At 45.9% G+C, this 16575-nt stretch overlaps 1 protein-coding gene across 1 annotated transcript in view; it reads right to left on the bottom strand.

Moving 5' to 3' along the window:
• The window catches only part of GALNT12 (polypeptide N-acetylgalactosaminyltransferase 12), a 44203-nt gene continuing 27634 nt past the window's right edge, over positions 7 to 16575 (bottom strand). The window contains 6 exon segments of the mRNA XM_021066576.1: positions 7 to 470; positions 2845 to 2927; positions 2930 to 2990; positions 6177 to 6290; positions 11342 to 11473; positions 14212 to 14388. Coding sequence (XP_020922235.1) covers positions 330 to 470; positions 2845 to 2927; positions 2930 to 2990; positions 6177 to 6290; positions 11342 to 11473; positions 14212 to 14388 — 708 coding nt within the window. The 3' untranslated portion in view covers positions 7 to 329.

Genomic DNA, 16575 nt, shown 5'->3' with positions numbered 1-16575 from the left:
AGAATATACATCTTGATAGAAAAATAGTTAAAACTTTTAATTCTCTGAAAACCAAGAGTTAACATTTTATGGCTACCCTCTGAAAACTGGGTATTTGAGAACAACAATTTTAAACTTTTCCAAATCAGTACAAAGCTTATTCACATTTTTACTAAATCCAACACCACAAATCACAAAATGATTTCTTTACACGAGAAAAGCAGCCAGTTTTTGGTGGGTCTGTCTCTATGCTTAGCTAAGTCAAGTCTCTGTTAAACAAAAAGTTCAGGCTCCATCACACTCCCCGCTCCTCCAGGCTCCTCCGATGGGCTCTGTGGTACAGTGATACTTCATACCATGTGCTCCTTGAAGAACCATTTCTGATGATCTGAGTGGGTGCAGTCACGCAAGAGTGGCTCAAAACTCTTGCCTGACTCTGCTCTCTCAGCCTGAACACACTTCTTGGACTGTACATGAAACAAAGAACCATCCTACAAAAGATAAAAGACACAGGATGTTCAAGAGAATGACAAGCAACGCCACAGAAAGTTATGTTTTCCTTAAAACGTCTTGCTAAATGCTCAGGGTGATTTTATCATTTCAGAAATGCTTATTGAGCAGTAAGTGTCTGCAGCTCATGACCGTCCTTGCATAGAGAGGGCCAGGCCGGTACAGACCTGTGTCACACTTGCCTTTTCTCAACTCCACTGACAGAGACCATAGCGCCACCTGCTGTCTGTTCTGAGGATCTGTCAGACTCTCTACCTTGCTGCTACTGATGTTCTTTCCCTTAAGGGAAATCAGGACCAAAAGGTCCTTTATTAACCTCTTCTACTTCAACTAATTTCATCCCTGGCAGTATCTTCTCCTGTGTATTTAAGTGCAGAATCAGGAAGCTTGGCTTTAGTCCCAGCTCAGCCACAGACCATCTGGGTGAGAGGGCAGGTCACCAGAGCGGAAGTGGGTTTAACAGACCACGCCAATTCCCAAACCCCAAAGGACAATGACCCTCTCTGATGCCTCCCTCATTTCTTCTTTTCCCCAATTATTGCTGAGTTAACTCAGCACGTCTCTCCCCAGGTTCTGGAGCTGATTTTTCTTCCCCTCCGCCTCTCTCTCTTGTATGCTGTATACTACACGCCCAAGGAACCTCATCTTGGCTGAGCAGCAGAAGGGAAGAACAAGTGGCACACTTGTTCAGGGAAACAGAATCCTCAGAAATAAAATTAGACAAAGAATAATCTCAATATTATTAACCTGGAAAGCCCTTAAAAGTGCTCACAAGTTGCCCTTAGAATAATGTGATTAAATAAAGCATTCCTCCTCCCACCCTTCTAAAGAAATTTCCTTAAATGGTCAATGAATTTTAAGATTTTTAAGATAAAATTTTAATGACATTTCAAGCCAATGTCAGAATTTCTACCTTGCATTACTCCTCCTCGAGGGCTCACAATGGCTTTCAGTTGGAAGAAAGAAGGGAAGGGCGTACAAAGGATCACAAACTTGGGAGTTTACAGAAATATTTTTCCCTATTATTATAAATACTTATTTTGCTTTTTAGGGCTGTACCTATGGCATATGGAAGTTCCCAGGCTAGGGGATGAATCGGAGCTGCAGCTGCTGGCCTATGCCACAGCTTGTGGCAATGCTGGATCCTTAACCCACTGAGCGAGGCCAGGGACTAAACCCACATCTTCATGGATACTGGTCAGGTTCATAATCCTCTGAGCCACAACAACAGGAACTCCTGTTTTTTAAATATCAAATAGATGGCACTATGGCTTGGTTTTTCCAGGGAGTCTGCATATTTCATTGTTAATCATAAAACTTCCTACAGGAAAACACAGCCAGCCTCTACTCATCCTTAGAGTTAATCCATTTATAAGTAGTATAGATGAAGCTTTCTGTCGCTGTAGCCAGAGTGGGGATGAAAGCTTCCATTCCCAGATAAAATGAACTAATTCTGTTTTTTCTTTTTCTTTTTACGGCTGTACCTGCAGCATATGGAAGTTCTGCAAATCCAAGGTGCATCTGCCACCTATGCTTCAGCTTGGGGCAACAGAGGATCCTTAACCCACAGCATGAGGCCTGGAATCAAACCTGTATCCTCACAGACACACCATTAGGTCCTTAACTCACTGAGCCACAACGGGAACTCCTAATTCTTTCTTTTGAATTATTTTCTTTGGATTTACCCCTTCAAGTGTTTTTTAGTGATTCATTGGCTTACTGCAAGAGGTTGGGGCTAGTCAGTGGCTTTCCAGCCAGAAATAACACTAGTTCCAAATCAACAGTGACTCTTCTGCTGGCGAACCAACTCCATCAGAGAGGTTTACTCAGTTATTGCACCACAAATGACAATGAATGTCTACAGAGCTTTACAGTTTCCCAAGACTATTTCTGGCCATCCATCTACTCTTCACTAGCAGTAGACATGGCTGCGATTACTGTCCCCACTTTAGAGCTGGGGAAAATGAGGCTTAGACAACAGGAGTGGCTTATCCTTGGATTTAACCTCGAGGCCTTACACTTGGCCATTTGTTTGGCTCATTTGAACCCGTGTGATCACTGAATGCACCAGGGACAGCTCCTCTTCCCATTCCAGCCAGCCACAGCTCAAAGTGTGAGGGGGACAGGAGGACTCAAAGGGAGGAGACAGTGAGCCAAGAAGGAAAGTGCGTGTCATCCATGCTGGATGCTGTGAGACAAGCATGGGATAGGCCCATCCCCCGTCGGGTTCACTGTGAAGTTCCTGGTCCCCAAGGCACCTGAGACCCACTAGAGATGTGCTTTACATCCACACTCCCCTCTGCGGCCTGTGGGGCCAGGACCGACCGCAAGGAAGGCACAAGGTCGTTCACTCACCTCCTGCAAGATGAACTTCTGATCCTCTGGGGTGACTTCCTCACAGAGATGCATGATGAGTTTGTCCGTTCCTGCCTCCACGCCACGCAGCCCTCTGGCTGGTGGGTGTTATAGCGGATTTCATTCCGGGACGTGTACTCGAAAAACTAGAAATGGAGCAGCCAGCATGCGCCAGTTACCCTCTGATATGTAAAGAGGAAGGCTTCAGAAAGAGGGATGAGAACCTGGGGTCACCAGGCATGGGTACTATGGTTCAGCCTGTTCCCCCACAGCACCTGGTGCCCCTCTGGTGGGGCACTTAGCAAGTGCACACAGAGGGTCCTTTCTTATGCTCTTTGCTAGATCGCGAGGGCAGCCCGGTGCCTGGGTCACGCTGTGCTGGCTGTGCCTAATTCTGGGCTGGTGCAGAACGGCAGAAAGAAGATGGCTGATCCCAGTGCCAGCACGTAGGGGCTCTCTGTGACCCTGACCAGCCACTTCCACTTCTTTGCTTTAAGTCGTTTCCTCTTCCACCCCTCCCAGACATAATGGATGCAACCAGGCCTTGGAGACGCTCAGGAGCTGTGGCGCAAGCTGGCAACAGGACTGCCAGTGGAAGGACTTGTTCTCCAGAACAATGGGTTTCCTACCCTGGTGTGCCTGGGGAAAATACTGATTCCAGGCCCAACTCCTAGAGAGGGAATGAGGATTTCTTCAGTCTGAGGTGGGGCCTAGGAAGCTGCACTTTTACACTTCTGACAAGATACGCAGGCACCCATCCACCCTACTCCACACCCTCTTGCTTCCAGGAGATTCTGACACAGGTTTTTTTTTTTTTTTTTTTCTTTCTTTCTTTTTTTTTTTTTTTGTTTGTTTTTTACTTTTTCAAAATATTAAAGTACAGTTGATTTGCAGTGTTGTGCCAATTTCTGCTGTACAGCAAAGTGACCCCATCATACATACATATTCATTCTTTTTCCTCATATTATCTTCTGTTCAATCACCAGAGACTGGATATAGCTCCCTGTGCTGGACAGTAGGACCTCACTGCTCATTCATTCTACATGTAATAGTTTGCATCTTCAAACCCCAAACTCCTTGTCCAACCCACCCTCTCCCTCCTCTCCCTTGGCAACCACAAGCCTGTTCTCCACGTGGGGCAGTGCTTTTCAAGTGAATCTCCCTGAAAGCCAGTCAAGAAAGAGACAAGTCTTGGAGGACTGGGGTGGGTCTGAGAATCTGCATTTCTAAGCTCTCAGGTGATGCTGATGGTATCTGAGAGTTGGGGACACCTTGAGGAGTGTTATTTTAAAAGGGGAACCTGCAAAACATTAGGTTGTATGGGTCCAAATTATGAAAGTTTACTGTTGACCATAATGGGGCATAATATTCACAGGGGATTGGGGTGACTCCAGGTTGGAGGAAAACCTGAATCCGCACCCCTCGTCTCCAGTGTCGGACAGCTCTTAGGACAGTAAGGCTTTGAAGATCCAGAACCAACGCTTCACTCTCTCCTGCATCCTACATCCTCCAGCAGCCCCACCCTGGTGGTTTATCTATTTCCCTGGGTCAGGGTCCTATTCTGGTCTTCACACTCTCCAGGTCCCTGCTCTCCTGTCCACCCTGAAGTTCAGCACTTGACCCACATAGATCCACCTGGGCCCTGATGGAGGCAACTGCCCTAAATACCGCTTTGCAGTGTAGCACTACACATCAAATCCTTTAAGTCCATTTAAGAGTTAATTCTGGAGTTCCCATCGTGGCACAGTGGTTAACGAATCTGACTAGGAACCATGAGGTTGCGGGTTCGGTCCCTACCCTTGCTCAGTGGGTTAATGATCTGGTGTTTCCGTGAGCTGTGGTGTAGATTGCAGACGCAGCTCAGATCCCGTGTTGCTGTAGCTCTGTCGTAGTAGGCCGGCGGCTGCAGCTCTGATTAGACCTCTAGCCTGGGAACCTCCATATGCCGTGGCAGCGGCCCAAGAAATAAAAAATAAATAAATAAATAAAAAAGTTTTAAAAAAAAAAAAGAGTTAATTCTGAGAAAGTCACCCAAAATGCAGATCTGTTGGGGTTTTTTTTTTTTCTTTCTTTTTTTCTTTCTTTTTTTTTTTCTCTGACTGAAGGCATTAGTAGCAAGATTATTTGTTTTTGTTGTTTTTGTTTCAGGGTTTTTTGGTGTTTTTGGCTTTTTTGTTTTTGTTTTTGTTTTGGCTTTTTAGGGCCACACTCGTTGCATACAGAACCTCTGAGGTTAGGAGTCAAACCGGAGCTATAGCTGCAGGCTTAAGCCACAGCAACATGGAATCTGAGCCACATCTGTGACCTATACTACAGCTCATGGCATCACCGGATCCTTTACTCACTGAGAGAGGCCAGGGACCAAACTCGCATCCTCATGGATACTAGTTGGATTCATTTCCGCTGAGCCACAAGGGGAACTCTCGTGGCAGGACTGTTTGTAATCACAAAAACAGGAGGCGGGAATTCATTACCTCAACAATAATTAATATAGCCACACAAAGGAATATTAAGAAGCCATTAAGGATAATATTCTCGGGGTTTCCATTGTGGCTCAATGGTTAATGAGCCTGACTAGTGCCCAGGATACGAGTTTGATCCCTGGCCTTGCTCAGTCGGTAAAGGATCCGGTGTTGCCGTGAGCTGTGGTGTAGGTCACAGATGCGGCTCAGATCCCTTGTTGTAAGCTGTGTTGTAGGCTGGCAGCTACAGCTCCAATTCAACCCCTAGACTGGGAACCTCCATGTGCCTCTGGTGTGGCCCTAAAAAGATAGAAAACAAACAAACAAAAGAATAGCATTCTCAAAAGACATCTAATTACACAAGAACAGTATGACTAAATGATGAAAATAATGGAATATAAAACATATAGATATTAACTATTTATAAACCCAAAGTCATGCATAAAACACATGGGAAGTAAATACATCTTAATTATAATGGTGGTCACCCTGCGTCCAGTCATTTACTACTTGCTTCTGCTTTTTATATTTCCCAAATGCTCTGTGATGAGTATATATTACTTTTATAACTTGAAAAGGTTCCCACTGTGGCGCAACAGGTGAAGAATCCAACTGCAGCTGTGGTATAGGCCTGCAACTGTGGCTCAAATTCAATTCCTGGCCCAGGAACCTCCATATGTCACAGGTATGGCCATTAAATTAATTAATTAAAATTAAAAAGTCACATAATAAATGTTTTAAAAACCGCCTAAGTTTCCCCTCCTCTCCCTCTTTAGAGGCCGACACTGATGATCCCATGAACGCAGAGCCTCCCACTGTCCATGGTCCCCCAGCCTGAAAATGTCAAGCTGTTAAAGAAGCAGCACCTACCTGGTTCTGACCCATCCCGTGACAGCGATACAGAATGACCTGGTGTCCCGTGACCTGGTGTTCACTGGGAGGGTTATAGTCAAAGCAGTAATCCTGTAGTCCTTTGTTCTGAAGCTAAACAAAACATAAAGGTGGCATTTTGGTCCAGATTTACACACAACAACAGATTCCGCCTAAGGCTGTGAGGGCAGCTAAATGGAGCCTCAAGAACTAGACTCAGTGCTAAGAGCTCCTTCCGTCTCTCATTCTAAAAGTGTCTTCCTGGAATTCCCATGGTGGTGGAGTGGTAACAAAACCAACTAGTAACCATGAGGATGTGGGTTTGATCCCTGGCCTCGCTCAGTGGGTTAAGTATCTGGGGTTGCTGTGAGGGATGGTGTAGGTCACAGGCGCAGCTCGGATCCCAAGTTGCTGTGGCTGTGGCGTAAGCCAGAAGCTATAGCTCTGATTTGACCCTTAGCCTGGGAATTTCCATATGCCATGGGTGCAGCCCTAAAAAAGACAGAAAGGATGGAAGGTGGGGAGGGAGGGAGGGGGAGGGAAGGAGGGAGGGAGGAAAGAAGAGTGATTTCCCATTCTACACCACAGGCTGGAATCATAACTCCGATTTTACGATGATAAACCTGAGGAGCAGAGACATGAATTCTTTATGGCCTGAGAGCTCATATCACTTCATGTTTCATTCGTGCAGCCTTATTGCTGCACTAGTCCAAAAGTAGTTGGGTTGTCACCTTGAGTATATACCAAGGAGCTCCTGCCGTTACACATCTGCAAGGGACACTCCAATTGAGAGATGGCATTCCTTAGGTCAGAAGTCCACCCTATAAATTATAAGAACAGCATAATACAGAGCCAATGATCTGCACACAAGGTCACACAATAGGTAAGTGGAGATACCTGGCCTTGAATCCAGGACCTCTAACTCCGAGTTCATTGCTCTTTTCATCACTCAACATTGTCTAACCTAATGTCCTCTCTAAGGTACTTTTGGACCAAATCCCTTTAATTATTCTAAGAGCGAAAAACCATGGGCGGTTCCATCCTCTCTCCTCCCTCTCAGGAGCCTTCAGAGAAAGACTCAAGAATCTTCCAAATCCCTTTCTGGAGAGTTTAAAGAACGCTCAATAGCTCCTCCTGAACCCCCCTCCTGCCATGGCCCTTTCCACCTCTGATTAGCCTAGTTCTGAGGATAAGACTCAGCCACACTGAAAGAAGGAATCCACCATTCACTAGCTCATAAAACACAGACCTCCATGTACTTGAGGCCCCTTTGCTTTGCAAAGGAACTTGGGGACCAGGAGATGTGAATAAACAGAGCATTTAGATTTAGAAGAACTTAAATGTCATGCAAAGTGGTCCCCACTTTTGACTATGAGAGGACCCACTTTTGACTACGAGAGGATCTCAACCTCAAATGAGCTCTCTATGTTCCAAAGATGTGGTCTATCAAAGAAACTGCAAGAATTCCAAAAAAAAAAAAAAAAGGAAAAGATAGAAATCCCTAAAGATTAAACATGGAATTAAGCTAACTGTATCAAGTTGGTGACAGACATAGATAAAAGAATGATTTTGAATGACTTTCGAGTATGGTACGTTTGAGTACACGTCCTTTGTGAAATATATTTTATAAAAAAAAAAAAATAGAGCTGCAAAGAAATCTTAAACCAGAGTTCCTGTTGTGGCTCAGTGGTAATGAACCCAAGTAGTATACATGAGGACACGGGTTTGATCCCTAGCCTCAATCAGTGGATTAAGGATCCAGCGTTGCCATGAGCTGTGGTGTAGGTCACAGATGTGGCTCAGATCTGGCATTGTTGTGGCTGTTGTATAGGCTGGCAGCTGCAGCTCCAATTTGACCCTTAGCCTGGGAACTTCCATGTGCTGCTGATATTTCTTATTTGCTACTGAAAAAGTACAGAGCTGTGTGGTCCCAGACAGTAGCCCCTAAAATGGGACTACACCAAACTGAGATTTCAGGACTTAGTATGAAACAAATAATGTAAAACATTTCAAAAGATAAATTTTTATATCAACTACTTGTTGAAATGATAATATATGAAATATATTGGGCTAAATAAAATACATTATTAACTCACTTGTTTCTTTTTAAATGTGGCTACGAAAATTTTTTAAATCATGTATGTGGCTAGCATATTATTTCTGTTGGACAGCATGATGCAGAGACAAAGATCACCACTGGCATCCAGATGGTGGACTCTGAACACATTTCCCACTAAAAGGACTGGGACTCCTGGGAGGAAGTGCATCAGATGAACACAGCCAGAGTCAAGGAAGCTACCAAAGCCACTGTAATGGCCAAGATCACAGAAGCCAAAATAAAGAGATTCCTGCTAGTCAAAGATGGGACAATATGAACAATTAAAAAAAGAAAAAGAGGAGTTCCCGTCGTGGCACAGTGGTTAACGAATCTGACTAGGAACCATGAGGTTGTGGGTTCAGTCCCTGCCCTTGCTCAGTGGGTTAACGATCCGGTGTTGCCATGAGCTGTGGTGTAGGTTGCAGACGCGGCTCGGATCCCGAGTTGCTGTGGCTCTGGCGTAGGCTGGCGGCTACAGCTCCAATTAGACCCCTAGCCTGGGAATCTCCAAATGCTGCGGGAGCGGCCCAAAGAAATAGCAAAAAGACAAAAAAAAAAAAAAAAAAAAAAAAAAAGACTAAATTGATGAAGGCACATTGGCAAGTTAAGAAACCGCTGATATAGAATGATACTCAAGAAAGAGGAGGACAGGAGTTCCCATCGTGGCTCAGTGGTTAATGAACCCAACTAGCATTCATGAGGACGTGGGTTTGATCCCTGGCCTCACTCAGTGGGTTAGAGATCCGGCGTTGCCATGAGCTGTGGTGTAGGTCGCAGATGTGGCTTGGATCTTGCATTGCATAGCTCTGGTGTAGGCTGGCAGCTGCAGCTCCTATTCAACCCTCTAGGGAACCTCCATATGCCTTGAGGGTGGCTCTAAAAAGACAAAAAGATCACCCCCCCCCAAAAAAAAAAGAAAAAAAAAAGAGGAAGACAAAAAGTGGAGTTCCTGTTGGGACTCAGAGGGTTAAAAACCCCACATAGTCTCTGTGAGGATATGGGTTAGATCCCTGGCCTTGCTCAGTTGGTTGAGGATCCAGCGTTGCCCCAAAGTGTGGCATACGTAACAGATGCGGCTCAGATCTGGCATTGCCTTGGCTGTGGCATAGGCTGGCAGCTGCAGCTCAGACTTGACCCCTAGGCAAGGAACGTCCATATGCCACAGGTGTGGCCATAAAAAGAAAAGAAACAAAAAGCAAATGAGCCAACAAATAAAAATACAACCCTCTGGATAAAACTGGAGGAAACTAAAGTACCAACTCTTGCTCAGAAAATAGACAAACGAAAGAAAGACTTCAGAATTTGTTATGCTATTACTGAATGAACTATAAATTTCATGGATACTAAACTGTGCTATTAAACAAGGGAAGGTTCTAATATATAGAAGAATCCTAACTAATAAATGCAGAAGAAATGAAAGAACTAGAAAAACCACCACTTGGCAATGCCATTAGAAGTAACGGATCCAGCCAATGATTACCAATGGTTACTTAAAACTCACTAGAAGGCTGAGGTGGTACCTGTGGATGGCCGGTCCAGGTGATGCTTCCGCATCCACTGATCAACCTCATCACTCCAAGCAGGATGACCAGAGGTTATGTATTCCCACTACAATGCAGTGTGAGCATAAAGCACAAAAAGTTGTTCTTGCCAAAAAGATTGATACTGACTCCAATCAAACCTTCAGACCTCACTTTTATTTTAAAGAAATATGGGAAGAGAGGCACAATTTAAAAGACCCCATGAGGAGACAACTGCCAAGGCCAAAGGCAAGGTGCTCTGCAAAACAACTGATGCTGTCTTTCAACAAGGTAAAGGCAGTAACAAAATGGGGGGCAGGGGAGGTGGATGACTTGAATTGACCTAGGAGAAAAGGCACAGCAGCCAAAAGCAATGTATAGACCTCGTCTGCATCCCAACTGGAGCTAGCTGGATATACCAAGAGAAACTGGGGGGATCTGAATAAGGGCTGGATACTAAATACTGAGAAACTGTTGTTCATTTGATTAGGTGTGATAATGGCCTGTGGTTGTGTAAGAATGTCCATACAGAGATGCAGGCCAAGTGAACAGGAGTGAAACAACATGATGCCTGGAGTTTGCTGTAAAAAACAAAAATGTGAGAGGGTGGAGCAGAGGAGAGGGAAGGCAAGACAAGCAAAATCTTGGTTAATCTAGAACCTCAGGGAAAGGGTACATTATCCCACTCTCTCCGCATCCCTGAACATTTTCATAATGAAAACTGAAATTAACACATTAACATTCTGCTTTGTATTTATCAAGATTTCCAGAAAGGAACACCAGCTCTTCTGATGAATACGACGCGGCACAGGAGGCCTCCCCAGGTTGGTGGAGTTCCAGGCAAAAGCCAGAGGCAACTGACATTTTAGTTGGCCTCATCCCAGCAACATTTCTTCTATGTTCTTTGAGGGTTTATTTATTTATTTATTTATTTATTATTTATTTTGCTTTTTAGGGCCACACCTGCAGCACATGGAGGTTCCCAAGCTAGGGGTCAAATCAGAGCTACAGCTGCTGGCCTACACCACAGCCACAACGATGCAGGATCCGAGCCACATCTGTAACCTACACCAGAGCTCACGGCAATGCCAGATCCTTAATCCACTGAGCGAGACCAGGGATCAAACCACAACGTCATGGTTCCTAGTCAGATTCGTTTCCACTACACCATAACGGGAACTCCTCTTCTAGGTTCTCTGAAATAAAGAAATGACCATCCTTCCCCACTACTGCTTTTGTGGATCCCTGGGTTGGGAATTAGTAACTGGTCCAGCCATTGAGACTTGAAGTCATGTGAGTTAAAAAAAAAAAAAAAAAAGACATGGGAACACCAAGTGAGCCTGTTTCCATCTGAGACATTTCCAGATCTGACATTCTGGACTTAAGGCCCAGACACTCAAGGGGAGAAGGAAGGACAGTGGATGAAGAGTGGGGAGGGGTATGGGAGAGGCTAGCTGTCCCCGGGAAGGGGCCTTTCTTGCCCAGGGTTCATCACTCAGACCTGGAGGCCAGGAGCACCTTGCTTAGGATGGGCCTGCCTCACTCACCATCCCGAAGAAGCCAGGCCTGTCCTCAGGCACGTGCAGTTCTGGATACACGGTCTCCAAGAACCACTTGAAGTCCTTACACTGGAGCTTTGCACGGAGCTGCTTCCTCTCTGTCACGTCCCCAAAGGGTTCCTGAGAAAACAACAAAGCAGTGAGGCCCTTCAGGCCACGGTGCTTCCCATCAAAGTTCCTCTCTCTTCCTAAGATTTTATTGAGCACCTACTGTGTGCAGGGCCCTGCAAAGGGCCCAGAGGATGAAAAAAAAAGCCTGAGACATAGCTGCGGTGCCCTAGAAGGAAAGACTGTTGCACAATGACACTCCCAGGTGCTCTCGCCACAGGGAGGGGCAGCCAGGTGCAGGAGGGAAGGACACAAAGAACCCGCTGATGGAACAGGGAGCTGAATCCTGGGGCCACGCCAGCAGCCCTGGCCCGGTGCGACATTGACGAGCATGTGATCACAGAGCACCAACACGTCAACAGCACATGCAAGCCATGATGTCCTGATTTATCACTGATACCTGAACACTCACGTTCAAACACAGCTAAGTGTTTAGAGGTAATTATGAATGAAAACCTTATTATGTGCCCAATCTATTGAAGTCTAAATATATACTTCTGAGAGTAAGAGAAAAATGCTGCAATGATAAATACTTGTGAAAGTGTAGTTCTATGGACAAAACCAATGACTAAGAACTTTCGAATAATAAAGCCAGCATTGATTTAGCATGGCAAATGTGCAGCTATAAGAGCAATGCTGACATAAAGAGTTATGAGTGTCCCTGCATCAGGATGTTACACTATTAAAATGTGACATGTCAAATATTTAACAAAATGGCAATGATAAGAAAAACTATTTCAAGTAAAGTTGCAGATGTCTGCTTATCCCCCTGAAGTTCATTCTTTGATGAGAGTCATCGTGTCTTCATCTTCAACCAAATATCCTCTCTAGCGCTCAGCCCCTGGACCTTCGGACAAAGGGTGCCCCTCTCTGCAACATTATTCTTTGGGACCCCTCATTATTCTTTGGGATCCCTCAGAAAGAGGGATCTATGGGCTCCAGACTGGGTAAAAGAAAGAGCAGATATTTCTACCTTGCAGCCTTGGGCAAGACAGAGGAAGCAATGACCCTGGAGCCCATAGGGTAGAGAGTGGCTAAGGGGGGGGGGGTCAGGGGGAGGGTCCTCAGTGATGTGCAGAGCAGAGCAAGGTCCGTGGGAGATCCAGTTCTACCTGCATCAGCTACGAGGCCTTGGACAAGCTCCTTAAATCGCCCTCGCTCTAAGGCTCAGTTTTCTCATCTATAAAATGAAAAGTTCAGAGCTACTCTGAAGGGCTGCTGTGAGGATTCATAGGAAGAGACGTTCATCAAGTGGCTGGCAAAGAGGTCCCAAAAGAGAACTTGTCTTTTTTTTTTTTTTTTCTGCTGTACAGCATGGGGACCAAGTTACACAAACATGTATACATACTCTTTCCTCCCATTGTTGTGTTGCAATGTAAGTATCTAGACACAGTTCTCAATGCTACACAGCAGGATCTCATTGTTAATCCATTCCAAGAGCAATAGATTGCATGCATTAACCCCAAGCTCCCGATCCCTCCCACTCCCTCCCTCTCCCCCCGGGGCAGCCACAAGTCTATTCTCCAAGTCTATGATTTTCTTTTCTGTGGAAAGGTTCATTTGTGCTGTATATTAGATACCAGTTATAAGTGATATCATATGGTATTTGTCTTTCTCTTTCTGACTTATTTCATGAACTTGTCTTGACGAGCAGCCCCTTGGTTATGTTGGCACAGGTTAAGTGAGAGCCCTGTTTTGGGGCGTGTGGAGCTGACCTGTGCAGAAGCGGTGGGCCTGTCTGCCGAAACTTATTTGTAACCCTAACATCAATACTGTGGTGTCTTCAGGCTTTCACAGTCATTCTCAGACACGCACATGGTGACCCACAAGTTTGAGTCACCCAACGTGCACGTTCTCAGCTCAGCTCTTGTCCTGAAAACAACTATCCTGTTTGCGGCCTATTTAGTGCCACAATTTTCAGACTGTTCTCTTCTGTGTTGGTGATTTTGCTGTTTCAAGTGGTCCCCAAGGGTTGTGCTGAAACACTATCTTGTGTCCTGAGTACAAGGAGGCTGTGATGTGCCTCGTGGAGACAATAGGTGTGTTACACGAGCTTCACTTGGGCGTGAGTGACAGTGTTGGTGGCCCTACGTTTGATGTAATCAGCAATATGTATTAAAGAAACAGAAACATACACAAAACCAGGTCACGTATTGATCAGCTGACAAAAATGTCCACCTGCAAGAGGTTTGCAGCAATCCAAGCGTGTATGTCCCCAGGAGCCATCATGGCTCAGTGGTCAGTCCCGAATTCAGTGTCTGCAGTGACCGTATAGGGTGCAGCTACTGCAAATAGTGAGAATCACCTGTCAGTTGTTATTGTAAGTGAAGAAAGATTCCCCACACTTGTGTCAGGAGCACTCAATTTCCTCTCTCTTTATTTTATTTTTTGGGTTTTTTTTTTGTCTTTTTAGGGCTGTACCCGCAGAATATGGAGGGTCCCAGGCTAGGGGTCTAATCAGAGCTGTTGCTGCTGGCCCACGCCACAACCACAGCAACTTGGGATCCAAGCCGCATCTGCGACCTACACCACAGCTCACGGCAATGCCGGATCCTCAACCCACTGAGTGAGGCCAGGGATCAAACCTGCAACCTCATGGTTCCTAGTCGGATTCATTAACCACTGAGCCACGACGGGAACTCCAATTTCCTCTCTCTGTCTACAATGAGACCTACTATGGTAGACGTCCAGAATTAGCTACTTTTGTTTGGGTGTGGCCAGATGGAGCATAGGTGGGGTGGAGAACTCACCAAGCGGGCATGGGGATTGCGATGGTAGTAGAGCTCTTTAAATTCATCCATCCATACTTCGGCTGCGCGGACACTGTTGGCCAGAGCTTTGCTACGGGAGTAAGGAGCTTGCTTGGGGAAAACATGGCCAACATGGGAACACGGGTGTATCTCCAGGGTCCCCCCGCATTGCCAGATCTGTAGACAGAGAGGCAGATGGGAGAGAGTGAGTGGGGAGCGAGCTTCTGGTCCACAGCACCTGCAGCAAGGAGGCTGGGTGCAGAGGTCAGGGTGCTCCCTGCCAAGACCTCCCCCCCCATGAGGCAGGCCACTTCCCCAGGACACTCAGGACACAGGAAGCAGTCAAAGAGCAAGAAAGCCACCCCAAAGACAAAAGATCCATAGGAACCCAGACCCTGAAGTCCATGCAGTAAGGCTCATGCACTTGACTCCTAGGAGTACCCATAATGGAGCTTGCTGGGAGCTCACTTACTCATCAGGTGAAGCACAGGCTGATTACCTGGTCTCCTAGCCACAGAAGATAGGAAAGCAGCAAGTAAGAAGAGAGGTTTGGAAGGGAGAAAGGAAGAGCCTCTAGAGGCAGGCAGAGCAGCCTGACACCTAGGGAAGAGGCAGAAAGACCATTAAAAGCCACACCCCAAAACTCAGCAGGCAGAGTCATCTGGAGCCTTTCCATGCTAGGGTCCCCCGGATGTATGAACAAGGATAGCACTGGGAACTTATAATGGGGGATGTGAGTCCTCAGTGGAGGGCCGAAGTCTTGGCTTTTTTTGGGAGGGGGGGAGGTGTTTTGTTTTTTGCTTTTTAGGGCCGCACCCACGGCATATGGAAGTTCCCAGGCTAGGGGCTGAATCGGAGCTATAGCTGCTGGCCTCCGCCAGAGCCACAGCAACAGCAACATGGGATCCAAGCCGAATCTGCGACCTACACCACAGCTCACAGCAACACTGGATCCTTAACCCACTGAGTGAGACCAGGGATCAAACCCGCATCCTCATGGATTCTAGTGGGGTTTGTTAACTGCTGAGCCACGAAGGGAACTCCCAAAGTCTTGTTTATTAACACTTTTTTTTTTTTTTTTTGGCCAAGTCTGCGACACATGAAGTTCTTAGACCAGGGCTCAAACCTGCTCCACAGCAGTGACCCAAGCCACAGCAGTGACAATGCCAGGTAGGTAAGTACTAGGTCACCAGGGACCTCCCTGTTCTTTTTAAACAAGAAAACCAAAAACATTCTTAAATTTTTATATTTTTTTTTCATTTTTGTCTTTTTAGGGCCACACCCGCAGCATATGGAGGTTCCCAGGCTAGGGATCTAATTGGAGCTGTAGCCACCCATCTATACCACAGCTACAGCAATGCCCGATCCAAGCCGAGTCTCCAACCTACATCACAGCTCATGGCAACACCGGATCCTTAACCCACTGAGCGAGGCCAGATATTGAACCTGCAACCTCATGATTCCTACTCAGATTTTTTCCCACTGCGCCATGACAGGAACTCCCTAAATTTTCTATTTAAAAGCAGGAACATCGACATAAGTTTTTGATACTTAAAATGCAAATCCAGTTAACTAGAAAATCCACCAAAATGCTAAGGATTTTTCAAAGGGGCATCTGTGGATCCCATAGAGCAGAATCAATAGATGGACTTGCTACAAAAGGCAAATTCCCTGCCCCTACTATCTATTAAATCTATCAAATCTGATTATCCAGAGACCATGCCTATAAATCTGCCTTTTTAACAAATTTCCCTAACAATTTTTACATGTTTGAAAGCCACAGTGCCAAATAAAGAGGCTACTCTATTGAACAGTCAAGCAAATCAAGGCTCTATACCATGGGATCACAAGGCAGGGACCTGCGATCAAAAAGTCCAGTCTCTGCCATGCACCATTTGAGTGACCTCTCAGCCTCTGTCCCTCCCTTCTGTGGAGTGAGAAGAAAGACCTAGGTGACTTGCAAAACCTTTTCTAGCCCCAAGTCAGTTAAAAGTATTTTTTGGTTTTTGGGTTTTTTTAATCTTTTTGTCTTTTTAGGGCCGTTCCCGCGGCATATGGAGGTTCCCAGGCTAGGGGTTTAATCAGAGCTGTAGCTGCTGGCCTGCGCCACAGCCACAGTAACGTGGGATCCGAGCTGAGTCTGCGATCTACACCACAGCTCACGGCAACACCGGATCCCTAACCCACTGAGCAAGGCCAGGGATCGAACCCGCAACCTCATGGTTCCTAGTCGGATTCACTAAACACTGCATCACGACGGGAACTCCTAAAAGTGTATTTTTTTTAAAGGTCACACAGGAAGGCAAGAATGTTTACAGGATGCGTGTACCACTTTTGAGATCGCTGGATAAACTGTCCGTGTGG

Source organism: Sus scrofa, chromosome 1, assembly GCF_000003025.6.
Source record: "Sus scrofa isolate TJ Tabasco breed Duroc chromosome 1, Sscrofa11.1, whole genome shotgun sequence".
Classification (NCBI taxonomy): Eukaryota; Metazoa; Chordata; class Mammalia; order Artiodactyla; family Suidae; genus Sus; species Sus scrofa.
Note: the sequence above shows the minus strand (reverse complement) of the source record. Positions and strands in the feature narration are given on the sequence as shown.